The 22869-nt window shown below is 49.6% G+C and overlaps 1 protein-coding gene across 1 annotated transcript in view; it reads right to left on the reverse strand.

The window, feature by feature from the left end:
• Positions 1 to 20914: 20914 nt before the first annotated feature.
• Positions 20915 to 22869, reverse strand: part of LOC120381721 (zinc finger protein 420-like) — a gene marked incomplete at both ends in the record, with an annotated part of 70839 nt that continues 68884 nt past the window's right edge. The window contains 2 exons of the mRNA XM_039499839.1: positions 20915 to 21597; positions 21679 to 21774. Of these exons, the coding sequence (XP_039355773.1) occupies positions 20915 to 21597; positions 21679 to 21774 (779 nt within the window). The remainder of the gene's footprint in view (positions 21598 to 21678; positions 21775 to 22869) is intronic.

A 22869-nucleotide genomic window follows, 5' to 3' on the forward strand; every position in this document is an offset into this window, starting at 1 on the left:
CTGCAGCCCTGCACCCTCTGCCCTGCCCGCACCAGCCACATCCTCCCTGCCTTGCCTGCAGCCAGCTCTACACCCCCTGCCCACAGCCAGCCCCTTCCACACCCCCTGCCCTGTCTCCAGCCAACTCCTGCCACACCCCCTTCCACTCACCCCTGCCTGAAGCCAGCCAGCCCCACACACCCCTGTCTCCAGCCAGCCCCGCACCCCTTGCCTGCAGCCAGACCCTACCTCCAGCCAGCTCCTGCCCTGCCTGCAACCAGCCCCATGGCCACTGGTGCTCTGCACTTCCCAGGGCAGTAACCCTGCACACCTGCTTCAATGAGGGGGGCACGGAGCAGCTGGGACCCCACATGGTTACACCCTAGGGTGACCAGACAGCGAGTGTGAAAAATCAGGACAGGGAGTGGGGGGTAATAGGATCCTAGATAAGAAAAAGACCCCAAAATTGGGACATCTGGTCACCCTAGCACACTCCCAGGACTCCTGAGTTCCATTGCTGGGTTTCCTACTGGTTCCACTGCTGGTTGTTTTCCTTTTCCTGGGGGACTCTGGGCAAGTTGCTCCCCCCCCTCCCCTCTAGGGCTCTGTCCCCAGCAGGCAAATGGGGATTTCGTACCTTCCCACTATTGGAAAGTGCTGGGAGAATCCCCCAGCCAAAGCTGCTCTGACAGCGCTAAGCAGCATCTGACCATTCAAGGTCGGAGTGCACTGCCCAGGAGGAGGAGTGTCTGGCTCTGGGGTTTCACTTCAGCCCAGTCTAGAGAGAGACGCCCAGCCATGGGGTTTGGCTCAAGAAGACCAAGTCTCCAATTTGTTACGGGTGTTTTGAATTCCAGTCCTGAGCTCCAAAGTGCTTGGTGTCAGTTGCACATTTTAGAAGCATGCTCTCCACTCCATTTTCTAAATCATTAATGAAACTATTGAATAGTACCGGACCCCAGACTGATCCCTGCAGGACCCACTAGGTGCCCCCTCTCCCTTGGACAGCCAAACCTGGAGAAGGGCCCTTGGAGTCTGGGCTTTCAACCAGCTCTGCACGCACATGACACTGATTGCATCTAGACCGCATTTCCCTTGTTTGCTTGTGAGAATGTTCTGCGGGACTGTGTCAAAAGCCTTAGTAACCCCGAGATAGATCCCATCTACTGTTTACCCACCTCCACTAGGCCTGGAACCCTGCCAAAGAAGGAAAGAGGCTGGGTTTGGAATGATTTGTTCTTGACAAATCCATGCTCCCTCGTCCTAAGAACCAAATTATCCTGTAGGTGCTGCTGGAAAACTGATTGTTTAAGAATATATTCCAGTATCTCTCTAGCTATGGAAGTGAGGCTGGCTAGTCTGTAAGTCCCAGGGGTCTCTTTGTTTCCCTTTGAAAGATAGGTCCTGTCTTGTTCATGAATGGGAAGATGTTCTTTTTCAGGGATCTCAGACAAGAACTGGGGCACAACACATGGTTTGTTAAGGCCACAAAAATGGAGGCAGGAACCTCTTCTCTCCTGCTGGCAAAGAACCCCAGGTACCTAAAAGACAGGGACTCACATCCCTGAATGAGCTTTAAAAAAAAAGCAGTGGTTAAAAAGTTTGGCCCCAACCATTTCTTGTTTCCATAGACTAGACATTTTAGCAAACTTTAGAATTCCTTGGTGCAAACACCAAGAAACTCCCCTTTCTCCTTCACAGAGGGCTTTAACGCCCCTTCTCTCACTCAGGCTCACGACTGCCCAGAGTTCGAGAACTGTCCCTGTTCCCATTGGACAGATGGGGAGGAGCCTGAGGCACAGAGAAGGGAAGTGACCTACCCAAGGGCCAGCAAGGCAGTGGCAGAGCCAGAAAGAGAAGCCACCAGTCCTTACTCCTGTTCTAACAAACAGCAAACCCCCAGAGGCAGGGATGGAGCCCAGGAATCGAGATGGTGGGGAAATTTCATTGAAACCGTTTGTCAGAAAATCCCATTCAGACTAAACCAGTTTGTTTCTCGAAATCATAAGAAGTGGGATGAAAGTTCTTTGCAAAAATATTTTGTTGCAAAACAAAAGCATCTCCTGTTTGTCACAGTGCGTTAAATTGTCTCGTCACACACAAAGAGGAGACACTTCGATCTCAAACATTAGATAAGATGCTTCAGTCTGAGCTAAGACGTTGCTGCTCTTAACAATTTCAAAATTAAAAAAAACCAAATCAAATAGAGTATTTCAGCTATTCTATTATGTCATAATCTGCTCTGAGTAAATGTGATAGGACACCTCATATTATGTACTACTCCTAGTGACACTCTCCAATGGATCCCCATCCTCCACCCACCGTGAGGTAGGTAGGAGCGGATCATTATTATCCCTCCTTGAAAGAGGGAGAAGCTACATGTGAGAAAGAAGAATTGACTTGTCTGAGGTCACACAGCCAGTCAGTGGCAGAGTTGGGAATAGGACCTAAGAGCTCTGATTTTCAAACTAACCATCGGATCTTGAATTTCAGACATTGAATGACCTGAATAAAGTGCTCTCAGATGAGCTCCAGACCAACAACAGTGCACAGGAATTATTCAGCAAGTATTTGAGGAGCACTGCAATGTTAGAGAGAATCATGAACTGCTCAGAGACCATTAATATAGAGAAACAGCAAAATTCATCAAACATAGAACTGGTTCTGACTTATTTCCTTGGTCTTAAAAGAGACCAACAAGGACCTGAGTCTCCTCCCTGTCAATAACCCCATGCTCAGCCAATCAGGGTAGAGACTGAGGACGGGAGGCTGAGGGTTCTCACCAGAGAGCCCAAAGGATGGCCCAGGTCACTGGTGGGGATCAAATAAAATTCAGAATAAAATTCGGCCTCCTTAAGCTTGTGTTTTCCATGCCTAGAATTCAACTCTCACCAGATGGATCAGACTGAACAGCTTTCAAACCTCCAGGAGGCTCTTACCTTCTAAACAGGGACGGCTGTTTTCTAGTAAAATCACTAAAAGGGAAGGAGAAAACTCGAAAGAGGTTCCTCCTGGCGCTCACGTCCGTGAACCCGAATACTCTTTCAGTCCTCAAAGAGAGACCTGGAGAAGGAGACTTGCTGAAGCAAAGCCACAGGGGTCTCTGAGGTTTCCCTGGCCCCTCGCCCTTGTCCTGCCTGGCTGATGTCAGCATCTTTCTGTGAGGTCACCACCTCCCCACCACCTTGGACCAATAGGCTGAGGTCCTGCAAAAGGCCTTTGTGATGTCACTGCCACACCCCTCCCTTGCTGTGCCAATGTCCTGCCCCTGGCCAGGCACTTTGGAGGTTTGAGCTACTCCCTGGGGATCACCCCACTCAAGGAGCGTTCGTTCTAGGCAGCAAGCCGGCTAGACAGGGAAACATCAGACGCTGCTCCCAATGCTACACTCGGTTTTTCAGAAATGAGTCGACTTTATGGCCAGAAGAGACCATTAGAGCATCTAATCTGACCCCCTGCATATCACAGGCCTCCTGTATGACACAAGAGCTACTTTTGGGGCAAACTCATTCCAGAAAGGCATCTAGTCTTCATGAAATGACATCAGGAGATGGAGAATCCACCACTTTCCTTGGTAGCTTGTTCCTGAGGTGAATCATCCTCGCTGTTGAATTTTTGTGCCTTAGTTGTAATATGAATTTGTCTCTTTTCACCTTCCAGCAATTGGCTCTTGTTAGGCCTTTCTCTGCTCGATTCAAGAGCCCTTTAATACCCAATCTTATCTCTCCATTAAGGCACTTCAACACTTCAGTGAAGTCACCTTTCAATCTTCTTTTGATAAGCTAATCAGGTTGAGCTCTTTCAATAGCTCCCTAGAAGGCATTTTTCTCCAGTCCTCAGAACATTAGGTGGCTCTTTGCTGCCCCAGCTCCAATTTCACAACATCTTTTTCAAACGAGGACACCAAAACTGGAGGCAGTATCCCAGTATCAGTCTCACTGATGCCATGTCACCTCCTGTGACGTTATTGACATAATCTGTAACTGTATAGCTCACCGATGCGACCACTGTTCTATATTTGCAGCCAATATTACAGAGAAGTGGTCGTGTAAGGGGTCTATGGAGAGGTTCTGATTGGCTGATTATAATGATGCTATCTCTAGATGTGTATCATTTTTTTGTAGTTGACATTATGAATATTAGCTCTATGCTGCCTGTATTTCAAACTTGTGCTCTGCTTCAGGGAATGATACCTTTGTTTAATTGATGAAAACATAAACTAAACACTTAGAGGATTGGAACTGATTTCAGCTGATGGACAGGTTTGCTAGGTTTTTATGCATTTGGACAGCAAAATGTTGAGTGTTCACATTCATTTCAAGCATCCTCGTATGGTGGAGCTCCTGAACATAATGGAGAATGAAAATGTTTTTCTTTTCTTTAAGAGGGCACCTGGGTTTGAACAAAAGACCACTTGGTCTGCAATTAAACACTTTACCACTGAGCTATACCCCCATTACAACAGGAGTATGGAATCGTGATCTCCAGGACTTTGAAGGACAGACCCTGCTTCATCGAGCTCCTTTGCCATTCCCAGACCACAGGTGCTTTTAAAAATGGGGTTTGATTAAACTTCTTAAATGTGGTAAACACCACAGCTTGCACCCCCACTGCTATAGCTTCTCCCCATGACAGAGCTGCCACCTCCTGGGGAAGTGGATTGACTACACCAACAGGAAAACTCCCCTCCCTCAGCATGGAGCAGTGGTTCTCAAGCTCTGGGTCAGGACCGCAAAGTGGGTCGTGACCCTGTTTTAATGGGGTCACCAGGGCTGGCATTAGACTTGTTGGGTCCTGGGGCTGAAGCCAAAAGTCTGAGCCCCCCCACCCAGGGCTGAATCCCTCAGGCTTTGGTTTTGCCCTCCCCCCACTGGGGCTCAGTCTTTGGCACTCCCCCCCCGAGTGGAGGGGCTTGGTCCCTCTTTCCAGGGCTACCTATTAAGTTATCTTGACACCACACACCAGCCTTGCCTAGCTGGCAAGGATCAAACCTTTACAGAAAGACCCCCATGGTTTTCTAGCCCAGCTCCCTAAGGCCTCAGCCACAACCACTTAACACAGAGGCCTTTCTACACTCTGGTTCTGTTCTCACTGAAGGGTCATTACAAATTGTTTGATCAGACGAGCTTCCCCAGCACACTCACTGCTGTGCAGCTCTGTACATGTGGCCATGGCTGAACAGCCAGAGTTCCTGCCCATTTCCCTACTGGCTGGAGCATGATTAGTGTGTGTTTGTGGTTAATGATGTATCATTAACCCACACTGGGTTAATGATGTTGCTGTAGATTGTTCATTCCCTGCCTTGGCAATTCAGACAGTCCCTTTTCCCATTGTATTGCCAGCACCTCTGGGAGTCCAGTAACAGAGGCAGGTTTTCTCTGGGCACTGAGATTTTTGAGGGCGTTGGTGGCTCCTTTCTTTCCTCACCCTGGAGTAAACTCAGCTTTTTATTCCATCCTTGATGACTCATGGAATAACAACAGCAGCATGAAGAGGAGAGTGAATATCTCAACTGCCAGGGGGAAGGTGGACGCATCTCCTCTGTCTGACCATTGCCATTGCAGGAGAGAAGGTTTCAGTGGAATCGAATGCCCTGGCTCAGACAATAGACACAGGGAGGTTTTGCTGTTCATGGATCTGTGCAAAGGAAATTGTGTGTCTGTGTGAAAATGAGGAGGGATATGAAATGCCCACGTGGTGGTGCCTAAGGCAGAAGGGAACCCTAGAGGATTAGAACAGGATAAGCTCAAGCAACATGTTTCTTACTTTGCCCATCTGTTAGTTTTGATGATTATCGATGGAAAGATTTTGCCATTGGGTTGTGTGTTTACACAGAAATTGACATTTACCAACAAATACGTAATTCTTCCTAGTCTCCTGGTGGTGAGTTTAGAGGACACACTCACTCTTCCCACCCCCATGCCAGGCCTGTGCTCTCCAGAATATCAACTTCCCACAGAGCTGGGATCCTTCCTCATCTCCCCAGGACCACTGCCCCACCCCACTTCTGGGATCCCCTTCCAACACTGTCCAACTCCCTGCTGGCAGGATCCTTCCCATTCCTTTCATTTCCTGCCTCCCCTCTGAGCAAAAGCTCTGCATTGTTCCCACACTGGGAATTGAAACCAGGCCGCCTGGGTAAAAACCAAGAATCCAGATCACGAGACCATATGGGACTTGTATAATCAATAGCACATTTACACCCAATAATTCAAAGTAGCCATTCAAAAAACCTTCAAAAACAGACTTCAAAGAGAAATTGCAGAGTTACAATTGATTTGCAAACATAACACCATTAATTTGAGCTTGAATAAGGACTGGGAGTAGCTGGCTCACGACAAAAGCAATTTTCCCTCTCTTGGTATTGACACCTCCCCATCAATCATGGGGAGAGGACCACATCCACTCTGACTGAATTAGCCTTCAACACTGGTTCTCCCCTTGTACGGTAACTCCCGTCACTTCATGTTCAAATCTATATTTATGCCTCTATCTGCAATTTTCACTCCATGCATCTGAAGAAGTGGGCTTTTTACCCACGAACGCTTATGCCCAAATAAATCTGTTAGTCCTTAAGGTGCCACCAGACTCCTCATTGCTTTTAATTCTAAGCTGATCTTAACCCTTTCAGTACCCTTCCAAACTCAGATGCTTCTCACCACAGGCTGGCTGGTGGCTTTTCAGCCAGGCTCTCCCCTTTCATCAGCGCTTCAGTTGCTTGGTGTGGGGGTGTCTGTAGATGTAGGTGGCAGAGAGAGATAAAGCCTGGCAAATGTCTCTCCTTTTATCATGTCCTTTCTTCCCTCATGGCTTTGCCCCCCCCCTTCAGAGTCAGATGAGCATCACTACGTCTCTCCAAGCAAGTCTGAGCAATTCCCCTGGGGTGTCCTCATGCAGGTGAGTCATTGCATTGTAGCTCCCTTGCTGGGCAATGGCTGTTGATGGGTTGTTTGACACCCTGTCCGGGTGTTGGTTACTTTCCTTGCTGTTGCCACTGGGGAGCTAATATTTGGCTGACTCCCCAACCTTGCAGCACAGTGACAACCACACTGCACAATTCTCATAACTTCATATGCATGAATGGTATACATCTATGGGTAGAGAAGTGACTTTCAGCAGATCATATCCTTTCCCTTGATACCTTACAAGTCATGCTCTATATGTAAGATCACGATGATATGAAAATGAGGATTATGGGGGTTACAGCCGCTCCCCCAAAGGTATAGAATGTCACACTGAGATTCTGTGTTCATTTGTTCTGTAACAGCATTACAGAGATCCAATGACTGACCAATGGCATTTCCAAGTGCTAAAATAGCAAGCGATGTTGGTCTCTCATTGGCCATCAGCAATTGAAGATGTGGTTTAATGAGCTGGAGCTTCAAGGCGAGGGTGGCTCTGTCCACTGCCTTCCATTGCGCTGCTGGGCCCCAAGTCCCTGGTGGCCAATATGTGACGCTGGGAGAAGAGAGTGGGGTGGCAAGTGGCAGCAGGACTTTTGCCACCAGGGTCTAGCTGCCCAACTTCCTCCTGGTACTGCTGGCCCCCTGTCGCCTTCAGGTAACCCAGGAACTAAGGCAGGAACAGGGCGAGGAAGCAAGTAAAGCCGAGCAAGGAAGGCAAAAGTGAATCTTGTCTTCATGGGCCGCTCGCAATGACGTCCTTTTTCTGTGCCACAGCTGACAACAACATCCCAGACAGAAAAGCAGGAGGCCAAAAAGAAACTGAGCAGCTGCTGAAGTAGTTCAGTTGGGAGCGTGCTAGACTAACACGCTCGTCTATCCCCCTTTGTGCACGGGTGGGATGTTTTCTGAAAGTGCAGCAGTTCCTTTAACTGCCACGAGTCCCTCATTTCAGGCTATGCAGCAGGAAAAGACAGCATGGGCTTCTGCACCGAGTTGGCCCACCTGACCTTTCATTCTTCTCTTGCTCTTTGTCAGCAAGGGGAAGAAAAAGAAGCTCTCCCTCAAGCTGGAGTCACAAGGACGACGTAAGGACGACTTCCTGAGTGCCCGCTCCAGTCCTCTGCTCTGCCAGCTGACCTATTGAAGGGCTGCCACCACTTTCTCCAGGTTTGTCCATCAGCCTGTGCCAGGGTGAGCAAGAGTCAAGCAGATGGAGTTTCTGTAGTGTAGTGGTTATCACATTTACCTAAGATGCAAAAGGTCCCTAGTTCATAAACATGCTGGCTTCCTTTTCCCAGATCCCCTTGCTGTTCAGGAAGGCCTTCTCCTTCTCCTATTGGCCTGTCCCTGGGATAACTCCAACCCCCGCATGACAGAGGGTGCTGACAGCAGTGGAGAAAGCACCTTGGTGTCAGGCTGGAGAACCTAGAGGAGTGCGGCGTGTCACCTTTTGGAGGCTTGTGGCTTGGCCTCCTCTGCTGTTGGAGGTTGGCCGGTGGAGGCCGGCTCTTCCTGCTGGCCTCCTCTGCGTGACTTGCCAAAGGAGGAAGTGAGGCAGGAATGGGGCAAAAGAGGAAAGTCAGCTGAGAAAGGCAGGGCAGAAAGTAAGCACTTCATTGCGGCTAAATGGGGTGAGTAGAGCATCACCATTCATTCTGCAAAGCCGGGGGAGGTGCGGTTGGCTGCTGGGAGGCAGAATCCTGTGCCTGCCTCTTGGCTTCCCAGGGATGGCTCCTTGCAGCCCAGGAGAAGCGGGGTTCTGGGGGGAAGGAAAAGCAGCAATGGCGAGGCTGAGTGGGCTCCTTTCTGGCCAAGATGGTGGGTCTGGGAGTTGCCTATAAGCCATAAGTGGACTTGGTGCAGTGAAAACCGCTGCTCCATTCTGGCTGACCTGGGGGAGCCATTAATGACTTGGGAGTGGGGGCAGGGCGCTGGCTGTGAGCAAATGGGATCCAGGAAGCCCCAGCCTGCCCCTCCAGGGGCCGAGTCATCTTCTCTCCTGCCATGGGGAGCCCGGCCTAGAGCCTGCCCAGCATGCACTGCAGCTCGAGCATTAAGCCTTCCTGTGGCATAACCGAACTACGGCCTAGTGTAATAAGGTGTAAAGTTTAGATTGTGAATTTATCTTTAATTTCCATGGTAACTTTGCTCTTTTATGCCTACCACTTATAATCCTTAAAACTCCATCTTTCTGTAGTTAATAAATCTGTTTTATGCTGTACTTAAACTAGTGTATTTTGCTTGAAGTTCTTGGGAAATCTCAGCTCCATTACAAGGCTGGTTCATGTACTGTTCACAATGAGGGAGGGGTGGACCCTGCGTAATAAACTCACACTGATCAGGCTTCTGATTAAGGCAAGATGGTATGGTCCAGGGGTGCAAGGCTGCAGAGCTGGGGGGAATTGGCAGGAGGCTCTCTGTCATTAGTGTTATGAGTGGCTGGGAGAAGCATTCATGTAACTCAGTTGGATGTGCCCCTACCTGTGGATGTCTGTGTAAGTGCAATATCTGCCAGAGATTCACAGCTCCTCACAGCATCACCGTGTGAGAGGAAGCCCAGGCAGTGGGACACAGGCTCAGGGGTCCCACTGTTCAGGTTGCATCCCATAGATCCCATCACAGACTTTCAGCAACCACAGCAGATGTTCACTGGAACAGTGAGAGAGATGGCAAAATAGTGATCTCCAGGGCCTGCAGACATCAAACTATCAGGAATTCTGTGCACAGAGAGGACCCTGCAAGTGGAAAATGCCTTTGGAAAAGACCCTTCTCTCCCCAGCTGTGGTCGTACAGTGCTTAGTGCTCTGCGTTGTGGCCTCAAGAGCCATGGATGCAAGTTGAGTTACGGTGACCTTTTCCTTGTCTCCACGTTTCTTAGGTGCCTCCTTCCAACACCTGTCAGAAAAAACAACCGGTTTCTTTTGGAAGCATTTGCATTGCAAGGCAGAGGCAGTCCTCTCTGTTTCCTCAAAAATTGACCAAAAGGTGGGAGGAGTGGACACATTTGGCAAGGCACCACTGGGTGCTGCATCTCTAACCTCCACTTTACCTGGCAGGTGCCTCTGGGACTTTTCTCCCAGCTGCTCCATTTTTCATCAGTGACAATCAAAAGGAAGATGACATGACATCTCTGTGCAGACATCCTCAGCGAATCACAAGGACGTGTGGCGCAGGCTCTTGTGTTGCAGCAATTGCAGTTGAAGCAACCACCATGATAATGCCAGTCACAGCAGCCTTTTCATCAGCTCCAGGCTTGTGATCTGATTCTTTCCAATGTTTCTCTCCAAAGAAACCTTTTCCTTAGCAAGCAATTACTTGGATACCAAGGGAGGTCTCTTCTGTTTCCTGGAAAGACACAGGAAAATGTGAGCAGAGGAGACAAAAGCCACACAACAAGGCACCACTGGGAGTTAACCCCAGGATCTCCTGTTTACTAGACAGGTACTTTAGCCAGCTAAGCCATGGTGCCTGCCTCAAGAACATACTTGCAACTGTTCCATTTGATGGTCCAGGACAGCACCTGCAAATTCCAAACTACAGACGTTCCCCATTTCCCTCAAGACTTGCAAGGAAGAACTGTCACGCCAAGCCAGGATCTCCTGGTTACTAGGAAGACACTTCAGCAAACTCTTCCCAAAGATCACTATCCAGAGACCTTTAAGCAGCCACTGCAGATGTTCACTGACAAAGAGATGCCAAAATGGAGTTCTCCACTGCCTGCAGCCATCACACTACCAGGAGTTCGGTGCACAGAGATGCCCCTGCTGGTGGGAAAGGCTTTGGTAGAGACTCTGCTGACACCAGCCGTTCTCATATAGTGTTTAGCGCTCTGTGTTGTGACTTCAGCATCCAGAGATGCCAGTTCAGTTAGGGGACATTTTTCCTGTCTCCACGTTTGTCTAATGGCTCCTTTCAACACTTGTCACCAAAAAGACCTGTTTCTTTTGCAAGCGATGTACAGCCAGGCAAAGGCAGTCTTCTCCATTTCCTCAAAAGATCACCAAGCTGTGGGGAGAGGAGACACATTCAGCCAAGCTGGATGCTGAATCTCCTCTTTCTTCAGCAGGTGTCTGTGAAGGACACAAATCTCCACTGTGTAGCGGTCAAGAATAGGAGTTTATTACACACAGTGATGGCGGAGTGGGCTTATTAGGCTCAGAGACACTATTAATTAATTAATTAATTACAATAGAATATATAGCTTTTCCATGGGTGGGGGAAAGTGACGGCGAAGGCAGTTCCAAAACCTAGGATAGGTTTTGCAGCAAGACAAGATAGCACAGTAGCCAATGGTTAACAGGTCACATAATGTCTCCACCCATGGTCTCAAGTTAGCAAGTTAACATTTCATTAATACTTTGATAATATGTTATTAGTATAAAATATATATGTTGAATTCTGATTTGAGGTCCATAGGAATGGAGCAACTCCTTTGATTGTCCAACAGGTACATTCCTAGGGGTTACAGAAAAGAAACAGTTAAAGTATATGGCAATAAAGATTGTTTTCTGTGTGTCTTAAGCAGGCATTGGTCCCTTGGAAGGGAGGTGGAAGGATGCCATATCTTATACTGACAGGTGCCAACTTTTCATAAACTCAAGGTTGGATCTGTGGGAAGAACGTCTCCCTACAGAAGAAACAAACACAATAGGAATAGGGATTCTTTGTTCAATCTGCAACTCTGAATAAGACACAATTCTTTAGTTCTTAGCTCCAACACCTGGCAATTTGCTGACCAGCCCTATCTTAGCAAGCAAGGCTTTCCGTTTACCCCAGCTTTCTCTTAGCTAGTCACTATTTGCTAGGCCTCTGGTCCCTTGACCATACTCTGGACTTTGGGTCTGGAAAAGAGCTGGCACAATCCATAGACCAGGTTGTTATACAAAACGCACATGGATTTTAACCCTTCACATACAGTAATGGCAAAGTTCTTGGTTCAGGCTTGTAACGGTGATGGAATAAACTGCAGGTTCAAATCAAGTCTCTGGAGTACATCCCCAGCTGGGATGGGTCATCAGTCCTTTGTGCAGAGCTTCAGTTTGTAGCAAAGTCCCTCCAGAGGTATGAAGCAGGAATGAAGACAAGATGGAGACAAGGCATCAGCCTTTTCTAGTCTCTTGCCATGTGGTCTTTGCTTTCTTTGTCCCAAGGACACTCTATCCAGCATGTGGCAAAGAAAAACCTTAGAGTTCTGTCCATAGGCAGGTCCCTGCAGACCTTGCTGAGTCACAAGGTGTATCTGCCTTCGCTCAATGGGTCGATTGTATAGCTGATGGTCCTTAATGGGCCATCAAGCAGGCTAGGCAGAACTGACACCAGCTTGTCTGGCTGGGGTGTTCCCCGGAAGCAGAGCGCAAATTTGAAATAGGGACAGCATAGATCCAATATTCATAACTTTAACTATGAAGATGATACACATCTAGAGATACCATCATTATAATAATTCAGTCAGAACCTCTCCATGGACCTCTTACACAACAACCTTTCTACAGTATTGGCTGCAAATATAGAACAGTGGTTGCAATGGTGATCTATAGTTACAGATTATGTCAGTAACGTCACAGGAGGTGACACGGCATCAGTGAGACTGATACTGGAAAACTGCCTCCAGTTTTGGTGTCTTCATTTGAAAAAGATATTGTGAAATTGGAGCTGGAGCAGCAAAGAGCCACCAAATGTTCTGAGGGCTGGAGAAAAATGACTTCTAGTGAGCTATTGAAAGAGCTCAACCTGATTAGCTTATCAAAGAAGATTGAAAGGTGACTTCATTGAAGCGTTGAAGTGCCTATTGGCTATTAAAGGGCTCTTTAATCTAGCAGAGAAAGGCCTAACCAGACCCAATGGCTGGAAGGTGAAAAGAGACAAATTCACATTACAACTAAGGCACAAATATTCAACACCGAGGATAATTCACCACAAGAACAAGCTTCCAAGGAAAGTGGTGGATTTGCCATCTCCTCATGTCACTTAATGAAGACTAGATGCCTTTCTGGAATGTGTTTGCCCAAAAGTAGCTATTGTGTCATACAGGAGGCCTGAGATATGCAGGGGGTCAGATTAGATGCTCTAATGGTCTCTTCTGGCCATAAAGTCGACTAATTTCTGAAAAACTGAGTGTAGCATTGGGAGCAGCGTCTGATGTTTCCCTGTCTAGCCGGCTTGCTGCCTAGAACGAACGCTCCTTGAGTGAGGTGATCCACAGGGAGCAGCTCAAACCTGCAAAGTGCCTGGCCAGGGGCAGGACATTGGCACAGCAAGGGAGGGGTGCGGCAGTGACATCACAAAGGCCTTTGGCAGGACCTCAGACTATTGGTCCAAGGCGGTGGGGAGGTGGTGACCTCACAGAAAGATGCTGACATCAGCCAGGCAGGACAGGGGCGAGGGGCCAGGGAAACCTCAGAGACCCCTGTGGCTTTGCTCCAGCAAGTCTCCTTCTCCAGGTCTCTCTTTGAGGACTGAGAGAGTATTCGGGTTCACGGACGTGAGCGCCAGGAGGAACCTCTTTCGAGTTTTCTCCTTCCCTGGGGACATTAGGGTTTGTCCTTTTTGTTTCACTTTTTCCTCCCTCCCTCTTTTCTCTTCGTCTCTTGCTTCTTTTGTCCTTTCTCCTGTTCCCCTCCCAACACAGGGAGGGAGGGGTGTGTGTGTGTGTGTTTGTTGTGGAGCTCTGCTCTGCAGCTCCCACTGTGGGAGGTCCACACAAAAATGTGGGGCTGAACTAGTGCTCGGGCAGTGATCCCCACCAGTGACCTGGGCCGTCCTTTGGGCTCTCTGGTGAGAACCCTCAGCCTCCCGTCCTCAGTCTCTCCCCTGATTGGCTGAGCAGGGGGTTATTGACAGGGAGGAGACTCAGGTCCTTGTTGTTCTCCTTTAAGACCAAGGAAATAAGTCAGAATCAGTTCTGTGTTTGATGAATTTTGCTGCTTCTCTGCATTAATGGTCTGCTGCCGCTGAGGGGAGCCTGAGCCCTTTAAATCCTGGCCCCCAGCCCAGCCGCCAGAGCTGTGGCCGGGATTCAAAGGACTCTGGGCTGCCCGCAGCCCTGGGGAGCTCTGAGCCCTTTCAATCCTGGCCCCAGCCCGGCTGCCGGAGCCCTGGCCGTGGGCAGTCCAGAGCCATTTGAATCCCCGCCGTGGAAGCCGGTGTGGTCCAGCACGGTGTACTGGCTCTTGCCGGTACGCCATACCAGACCAGACCGGCTTACTTTCACCTCTGGGTGGGTGGGGGGTGCTGCAATCCCCTGCTAGAAAGTAATGGTGGTGGGGGACTCTGTGAGCGGCTCAACATCCAACTCTGGTGGCAGATGCGGTGTGGGGGACTCCAGGTATTTCTAGGATCCACTATTTCCACCTGCCTGTAAAGTCCAGCCTTCCCCAGCACATTCACTGCAGTGCAATTGAGTCACTGTTTCCATGGCTACACAGCAAAGAATCACTCCCAGTTTCCTTTTTCTCTGCAGCAGGATTAGCCTGTGTCGGTGGTTAATGATGTGGATCTTGTAATTTGTTATTCATTCCCCACCTTGACAATTCAGACAGTCCCTTTCCTACTCAAATCCCCAGCACCTCAGTGACCCCAGTAGCAGGGGTTGGGTTTTCCCTGTGGCCCTGAGATTTTCAAGGTTCTTTTCCCCTCCACCTGGAGTGAACTCAGCTTTTTCCCATCCCAGACAATCCGTGAAATAACAACAGCAGCATAAAGAAAGAGGGGAGGGAACATCTCACGGCCAGGGCTAGATGTGCCCAGAGCCCCCTGCTTGTCCATTGTTTCCATGGAATTTGGCCTCCTGCTTTGCACAAGGGACAGAGAAAGATCTTGCTGTTCCCATGTCTGTACAAAGAAAATTGTGCTTCTGTATGAAAGAGAGGCGGGAAATGGGCCCATGATGGGGCAATAGCCTCAGGGTTAAGATCTAAGGACTCAGGCTGAGAACTGATTTAACTTCACTCATCTGGGATTTAACAAATTCTCTTCCACGGCGACACTGGGAACTTGTGACATTGGTCCAGACTCTGGGGGTTCAGGCTGCTTTAACTCTTGGTAAAAACATGAACTTGATTCCAAGAAGGGAGAGAGAAGCCCGAAGCTGACTTTAGTCCCAGGCTGGGGTCTCCTGGATGGGTGGAAACTTCCTTCCCTGCAACCAGGGGACAGCAGCTACTGGAGACATACCAGGGCTCGGAGGAAGGGGGATTGTTGCATGGACTTTATGCGCACAGGGCCCCACTAACTCTAAATCCTCCACTGTAGCAGGAACTTAGAAAGTCAGACCTTGGTCAATGGTAGGACTGGGGTTTGAAAAAGAGATTCTTTTTTCCTCCCCTTCATGAGAAAGAAAGGAAGAGCTGGCAGCTCAGGTGCAGAAAACCACTTTTTCCTCTGGCTGAGGAGCTGGCAATCAGGTACAGATGACTGGTGTCTCCTGAAGGGAGGGGGCACAATGTCCAGGTTCAGCCCCACCCCCCTTATGATCAACAGCCCCTCCCAGCTGTGAACAGTGCAGGGAGAGGAAGCAGCAAAGGCAGCCCCTCTCCACTCACCCCTCCAGCAGCTGCTGTGCAGGGAGGGAGCCTGCCAGCACCACATGATGTAGCAGGCCATAGCTAACCCAGGTGGGGCACAGGACCCCACACACACCCTCTGCGAGTGTTGCCTCTGAAATTAGGAAAACTGGTGAGTTCAAGGCACAGCTGCACACCCAGAAGAAAACCCAGCACAACACGCCCAGGGTGAAGGGGGTGCTAAAGCCTGGTATCAAACCAGAAACCTTCAGATCTTCAATCTAATGCAATCCCAACTGAGCTACTTTGGCAATGACCAGGCCAACCAGGAGGGCTTAATACACGAGCTGCAGCACATGCTGGGAAGATTTAAACCTGGATGTCACAACGCAGGAGACAAGCAGTGGACTTGGCCCGGAGGGGCAGGCTGGGGTTTCCTACATCCTAGTCACTCAAGCCAGCACCTGCCCCCTCGCAAGCTGTCACTGGCACCCCCAGCTCTGGCCCATGCCTGTCCTCTCACCCCTGTCTGTGTCCCTTCCCCCTTAGCTGCAGCCCCACTCCCAGCCACGACTCGGGGGGAGCATGGATGGGGGGACATGACCCTGAAGTGTATTGGGACCACGGATCTCGGTGGTGGGACAAGGGGGTTAAATCTTGGCAGAGACCCCCAAAGGGCAGGTGTGGCTGCTGTCGAGCTGCCTGGGCCCAGACAATGGCCACAAATTCTGTCTCCTAGCAACCGATGGCCGGGGCGCACCTGCTGCAAGAGGCCAGCTGGCCGGGAGGAGTCGGAGAACAAAGAACGAGCTGGAGGCCAGGTGAGCAGGTTGCCAGGGAAACAGGACAAAGGACAGACGAGGGGCAAAGGGCCTGGCTGAGTCGGGCTGTTGGGAGCAAGGAGTCTGCTGGGTTGGGATTCAAGGGGAGAGCCCAGGCTCTGAGTTCGGGGTCTCCCCAAGATGGACGTTGCTGAATCTTCCTGCTTCCTGTGCGAACACAGAACTTTCCCAGGCTGGATCCCAGACCCCTAACGAACCTTCTGTTGTACAGCACTGGCTGAGAGTCACTGGGGACTGTGGAAGTTGGGGGTGCAGGACTCCCCTTCGGGGGCGGGGGTGTAAGGCTTTCCCAGGTGTCCTATTCAGATGGACTCATGACTGGAAGGTCTTGGGGTGGAACAGGGATGCTGAAAGGTCCAAGGTTGGTCTGAGGAGATGCTGAAGCCAAGGAGGCTTCCCCCAGTGAGAGCATGTGGGAGGAAAGACTTGGACCTGCCAACTTTGGGAACCTGTGAATGTGAAGTGACCAAGTGGTGAGTTAACAATGATGCTGTTGCACAGGATTTGACTGGAACTAGAAAACAAAAAGTCCTTAAAGTGGAACTCTTGGGTGAATAGAATGAGCTGATTTGTATTCAACCTTGGAAGGCAATAGACTGTTACATCCATCAGACCAGCCTGGTTTGGTTTGGTTGGTTCATGGGTTGGCTGCTTTCCCTGGTAAATTGCAGAGGGTTCAGAGAAGAGCCACAGGAATGATTAAAGGCTTGAGCAGGGAGAGAAGTTTAAAAAAATCCTGCAGCTCTGACAGCCCAGGATAACCTCCCACTGCTGGCAATGGGAATTGAGCCTTTGTAACTAGCTGCTGGTACCTGAGGTCTCAGCTATGGATTAAACTGGTGGCAAATGCAGCTTCGTCCAAAGCAGTGAAGGATGTAAGTCAGGCCTGCACAAATCGTAAAGTGGCGAGGGCCATATTACTCCAAAGAAAACAGCTGAGGGCCGAACCCCCCTACCCCTGCTGACCCCAGCACCGCCAAGGCCCCCAAAACACATCACCCCAGTGCCGCCCAGCCCCCCTGAAATACTCCCCCCCCAGCACCGCCTGCTCCACGGAAACAAACCCTCCTTCCCCAGCGCTGCCCCACCAAAACATTGAACCTTGGTAATAAGTTATAGGGGGCCCCTAAGGTAGTATAATTAAGGTAAAAGAATGTTGTCTCTTTGCTAGAAGTAGAATAAGATCTCCCCCCCCCCCCCTTGGTAATCAGTTGCCCTGTGGAGTGAATGTGGTGGGACTGAGGAAGGCAGCACCTCCAGCCAGCTGCAACCCTTGGAGAGGGGCTGGGAGCCAGACCAGATCAGCAGAACAGGTCAGCCACTGACTCACCATTCACCTCCTCAGCCCCGCCACTGCCCCCACTCGCCTCCTCAGCCCCCACCCTCCCGGCTCGGCTCCTCAGCCCCGCCACTGCCCCCACTCGCCTCCTCAGCCCCCACCCTCCCGGCTCACCTCCTCGGCCCCGCCACTGCCCCCACTCGCCTACTCAGCCCCCCACCCCCACAGCTCGCCTCCTCAGCCCCTGCCACTGCCCGCTCGCCTCCTCAGCCCCCCAGCTCGCCTCCTCAGCCCCTGCCACTGCCCGCTCGCCTCCTCAGCCCCCCAGCTCGCCTCCTCAGCCCCCGCCACTGCCCCCCCACTCGCCTCAGCTCCCCACCCTCCCGGCTCGCTGACTCAGCCCCCGCCACTGGCCACCCGCCTCTTCAGCCCCGCTCTCTCACCTACCACTTGCCTACTCACCTCCCACAGGCCGCACAGTGAGCCCACCCGGGCCGCGTGTTGTGCAGGCCTGATGTAAGCGAAAGAGCAAAGCTGGCCATCTGGGGAGCTGCTGCAGTCCCGTAACCACAGCTGGATGGGAAAAGAGGAAAAACTCCCTAAAGTGCTGGGAGCAGCCCCGAGAAAAGGAAGTTTGTCAGTGAGATCAGTAACAATAAATGTGAACTGAAGGAGTGCTTTCTCCTCTGTGCTGACAGGTTTGAATTGTGTTACTGTACTATGAGATAAAGCTTTACAATATCCTGCTCTAATTTCAGGAGGGGTCTGTAACCATAATCAGTCTCTGTGGGAAGTGGGACATTCAAAATTCCCAAGGAATTTAAAGGGTGGGGTTCACGGTTGGTCACCTGAGGGCCATGCAGTTCAAACCGCTGACCAGAGAGGAGAGAGCAGGGATTGTGGGACATGTACCCGAGGCCAGCTGCAGCGCTGTAATCAAGCAGGGTGTCTACACTGGTACCGCGGCGCTGTAGCCCCGGTGCAGAAGCTGTATGCCTCTTGTCAGGGTGGATTTTACAGCACTGCAACTGTGCAGTTTCTGTGCACTAAGTGGCTTGGCAGTGTGCACACCTCAGGAGTTACACCACAGAAATCTGGTTTACTGTACAGAAACCTGCCAGTGTAGACAAGGCCGTAGATGGCTTAACTAAGAACCCAAGACTGGTCAAACTGGGTCAGACCAATGGTCCATCTAGCCCAGTGTGCTGCCTGAGAGTGACCAGTGCCAGATGCGTCAGAGGGAATGAACAGAACAGGCTTGTTGACCTGCAAGATGAGGGTTTTTCACCATTGCCTTTAACTTCATTGTTGTTGATTCCTACTTATCCTATCTCACCACAACTCCCCTAGGGTCTCTGGGCAAATCAGGTGTGAACCACTCCTGTGATACAGGCCTGTCCCAATCCAGCTGAATTGAGGCAGACTTTGGGCCAATGTCCGTTCGGAAAAGGCCCACTTAGGCCAGCAGGTTTCTCAAAGTATCTGTTGCTGTGAACAACATGTAGTGTGGATGTGTGAACCCTAGCATATTAAACATGAAAGAAACAGAAGGCCAGCACTGAGGAGGTTTCCAGAGCCAGGCCTGAGGATGAAACAGTTGTGCTCAAAAGGAAAAGCGGCCTCACCACCTATAAAAATAACTGGTTGCAAAAACAAAACAAAAAATAATTAAATAAATAAAAATGAAAAATAAAAAAAACCAACCCAGAAAAGCTCCTATCACACACCCATCACCACTTCAGATTTTGACATCTCCTGCCAAATCACAGCCTCGGGACTCAGCATTCATGTATCCTGCAGTCTGAACTTGGAATCTCATACATTCCCCCATTGGCTACCATCATTTGCCCAGCATGGAAGTGCTTCTTGTCCAACAAGGCAGCCAGATTGGGACCCATAGGCATGGAATGGCTCTGAAGGAATCAGCTGTCTCTCTCTGTGCTTCATCTAACTTTGGAGCCAAATGATAAAAGACGGTTGTTCCCAATTTAATAATGGCGTCCTTTATGAGTGTGCCAGTTAATTAGGGAGCAGGTTCTAAAAATAGTTTACCTGGGCCACAGGTCACCATAGCTTCCATCTCTGGGGTGAAAACCAACCACTAGTATCTGCAATTTCTACCCGAGTTCTTGTCAAATCTTTGATCTTACATGGAGTAGTTTCACACTTCTCTGGCATAGAATTCTTCACCAACCGCACAACAGATCAGTAGCGACAGTGAGGTACAACTCCCCCAACTATGCCCTTTTATTTCTTTAATCTGGAGGCACAGATTTAAATTAGGGACTAAATTCAGGTGCAGCTTAGAATCCCTGTAAGATAGCAAATGTCAGGTCTCTATTAAAAATAGGATCTTTCTGCAGCTATATCACATTCAACATGGATTTCATTTTCTACACATTTGCAGCATCTCCCAGGGGTGAGCTGAACAGAAATGTCACTTCCATTTTTCCATCCCTACCTCAATAGGGATTGTATTTCCCAAATAATAGGCAACATGCAGCTGATTAGGAAGGAGATCTCTTCAGGAGCGACCTCCTGCAGGGCCTGGGCCACAACTGCTTTCGTCGTGAAATACATGGGTATTTTGCTTAGTTCCAAATAATTTACTAGGGAATCTTCTTCCCAGCCCTTTAGAAAAAATACTGACCTAACCAATTGAACAACAGGGGGATTGGAATGGTGATGGGGAATAAGGGAATCCCTCTGACTTACCCTAACTACGTCTGTTGTTACAGCAGGTGAAATGACATTTTCCCCTATCCCTGCCCTGTTCCTGCTCTTTCTTATAGTTCAATATATTTTAAGTGAGGAAAATAGTAGCAAAAATATCTGCTCTGCAGCACAACCTGAAGCAACATCAGAGCAACTGGGAATGAAACAATTGGTTTCCGAAGGGAGAACTCGATGACTAACAATTGCTGTGAAATGGGGGAACAGTATAACCGTGATGCTCAGGGTTTGTTTAGACTAGGGAAAGTGATGGAGTTTAGGTCAGGTCAAGGGGAAAGCTAATGCCAACCCCTGCATCTGGGCTGCATCTGCACAACAACTCTAATTGTCTTTTTACACCAAGATGACTAACTTGAGCAGCCGACGCCATATACAGCCCTAGTGGATGTAAGGCACAGATACTTTTTGCCTCAGTGTACCTTGTTGGGATCAAACCTCCAGGAGCTGATGAACATTCCTGGCTCAAAAGGAAAGGAGTTGATAGAAAAGATCACAGGACAGACCCCGAAGAAGGGTGAGCTGCAAAAGGCAGAAGCAGGTAACTCATCTGGGGGAGCTGAGAGACCACGGTGAAGATGGTGCAAAAATCACAATGTGGGAATTAGGAAATGTGATTTTTTTTTTTTATTTTGCCCAGCCCTAGTCAAAGGATTTATTACAGTTCTCTCTCATGTGGATTTTCTGATGTCTGATAAGGGCTGAGCTGTAACTGAAGCTTTTCCCGCACTCAGTGCATGTGGGGGGTGTCTCCCCTGTGTGGATTCTCTGATGTCTGATAAGGGCTGAGCTATAACTGAAGCTTTTCCCGCACTCAGCGCACGTGTAGGGCGTCTCTCCTGTGTGGATTCTCTGATGTGTGATAAGGCGTGAGCGCAGACTGAAGCTTTTCCCGCACTCAGAGCACGTGTAGGGCTTCTCTCCTGTGTGGATTCTCTGATGTGTGATAAGGTTTGAGCGCAGACTGAAGGTTTTCCCACACTCAGAGCACGTGTAGGGCGTCTCCCCTGTGTGGATTCTCTGATGTGTGATAAGGTTTGAGCGCTGCCTGAAGCTTTTCCCGCACTCAGAGCACGTGTAGGGCGTCTCCCCTGTGTGGATTCTCTGATGTCTGATAAGGGCAGAGTTCTGAGTGAAGCTTTTCCCGCACTCAGAGCACGTGTAAGGCTTCTCTCCTGTGTGGATTCTCTGATGTGTGATAAGGTTTGAGCTCCGACTGAAGCTTTTCCTGCACTCAGAGCATGTGTAGGGCATCTTCCCTGCGTGGATTTTCTGATGTCTGATAAGGGCTGAGCTGTAACTGAAGCTTTTCCCGCACTCAGTGCATGTGGGGGGTGTTTCCCCTGTGTGGATTCTCTCATGTCTGATAAGGGCAGAGCTCCACCCAAACTTTTCCCACACTCAGAGCACATGTAGGGCGTCTCCTGTGTGGATTCTCCGATGTCTGATAAGGTGTGAGCTTCGACTGAAGCTTTTCCTGCACTCAGAGCACGTGTAAGGCCTCTCTCCTGTGTGGATTCTCTGATGTAAGATGAGGGCTGAATGACAAATGAAGCATTTCCCACACTCAGAACATTCATAAGCTTTCTTACCCATGTGGATTTTCCTATGTGTGATAAGGGCAGAGCTCTGATTGAAGCTTTTCCCGCACTCATGGCACATGTAGTGTGTCTCTTCCAAGTTGATTCTGTCACTTGTTATGAGGTCTAAGTGGCTACTAAAGTTTTCCTCTGGCCTCTGCTGAGTCTCACAGGCTTTTGGTTTTCTGGGAGTGCACAACTCCTGGAAACATTCCTTTGAGTCTTCATGATAAAGTTCCACGTGGTTCTCTTTGCTCAGCATCTTCCTGCTGGAGTGTCTCCTCCTCATTCTGACTCACCATCCCATCACCTGATGGGAGACACAGAGAATCCAGGCATAGGTCACTACCTGCGCCAGAAAGAAAGAAAATTTCAGAGAGAGGAATGGAAAAAGGGATGAACAATCCAAAATATGTGTGGGAGAGATCAAACCTATCAGGAGCTGATTTTCCCCAGAGGAGAAAGGAAGGGATCAGTTTTGGTCTGCATCTCATGAGAACACTCAGGGGAAAGTGAGATCAGGGAGCAACCTGCTGCCAGTTGTCAGTCAGAATAGGAGGGAAGCCATGAGTGACATCTGCCATAATGATTCCACATCTGCAGGGGACAATCCTGAACTTGAAGAGCTCACAGGGTCTTTGTAGGGCATCCCAAATGTTTCCTGCATTCCGCACAGTTTTGAGTTGGTTTAACCAATTCTTCACCTGTGCAGGCAGCTCTTGGAAGCACTTCTTTCTCAGAGCCCTGGAGGTCCGGGACCCACGGTTCTTCCCCTTGTTCCAGCTGCGAGATCACATCAGGTTTGGAAATAGGAAACCCTACTCCAGGCAAAGAAAACAACGGAGGTCAGTGGAATTTGTGGGATACTTGTCACAAAGAATATTCCATGGTTTAACCCCCAGCTCATTTTTAAGCAGTAACATCCCAAGGCCAGCTTCCTTGGCTCAAAGTGGCAGGAGAGTTATTATAATAAATCATATGAACTACCTTAGTGCCTAAGGAGCAACTAACAGTGGGTCCCCATTGTGCTAGGCAAAGCACAAACAGAGAATA

The sequence above is a fragment of the Mauremys reevesii genome, linkage group 14 (genome assembly GCF_016161935.1).
Source record: "Mauremys reevesii isolate NIE-2019 linkage group 14, ASM1616193v1, whole genome shotgun sequence".
Lineage (NCBI taxonomy): Eukaryota > Metazoa > Chordata > Testudines > Geoemydidae > Mauremys > Mauremys reevesii.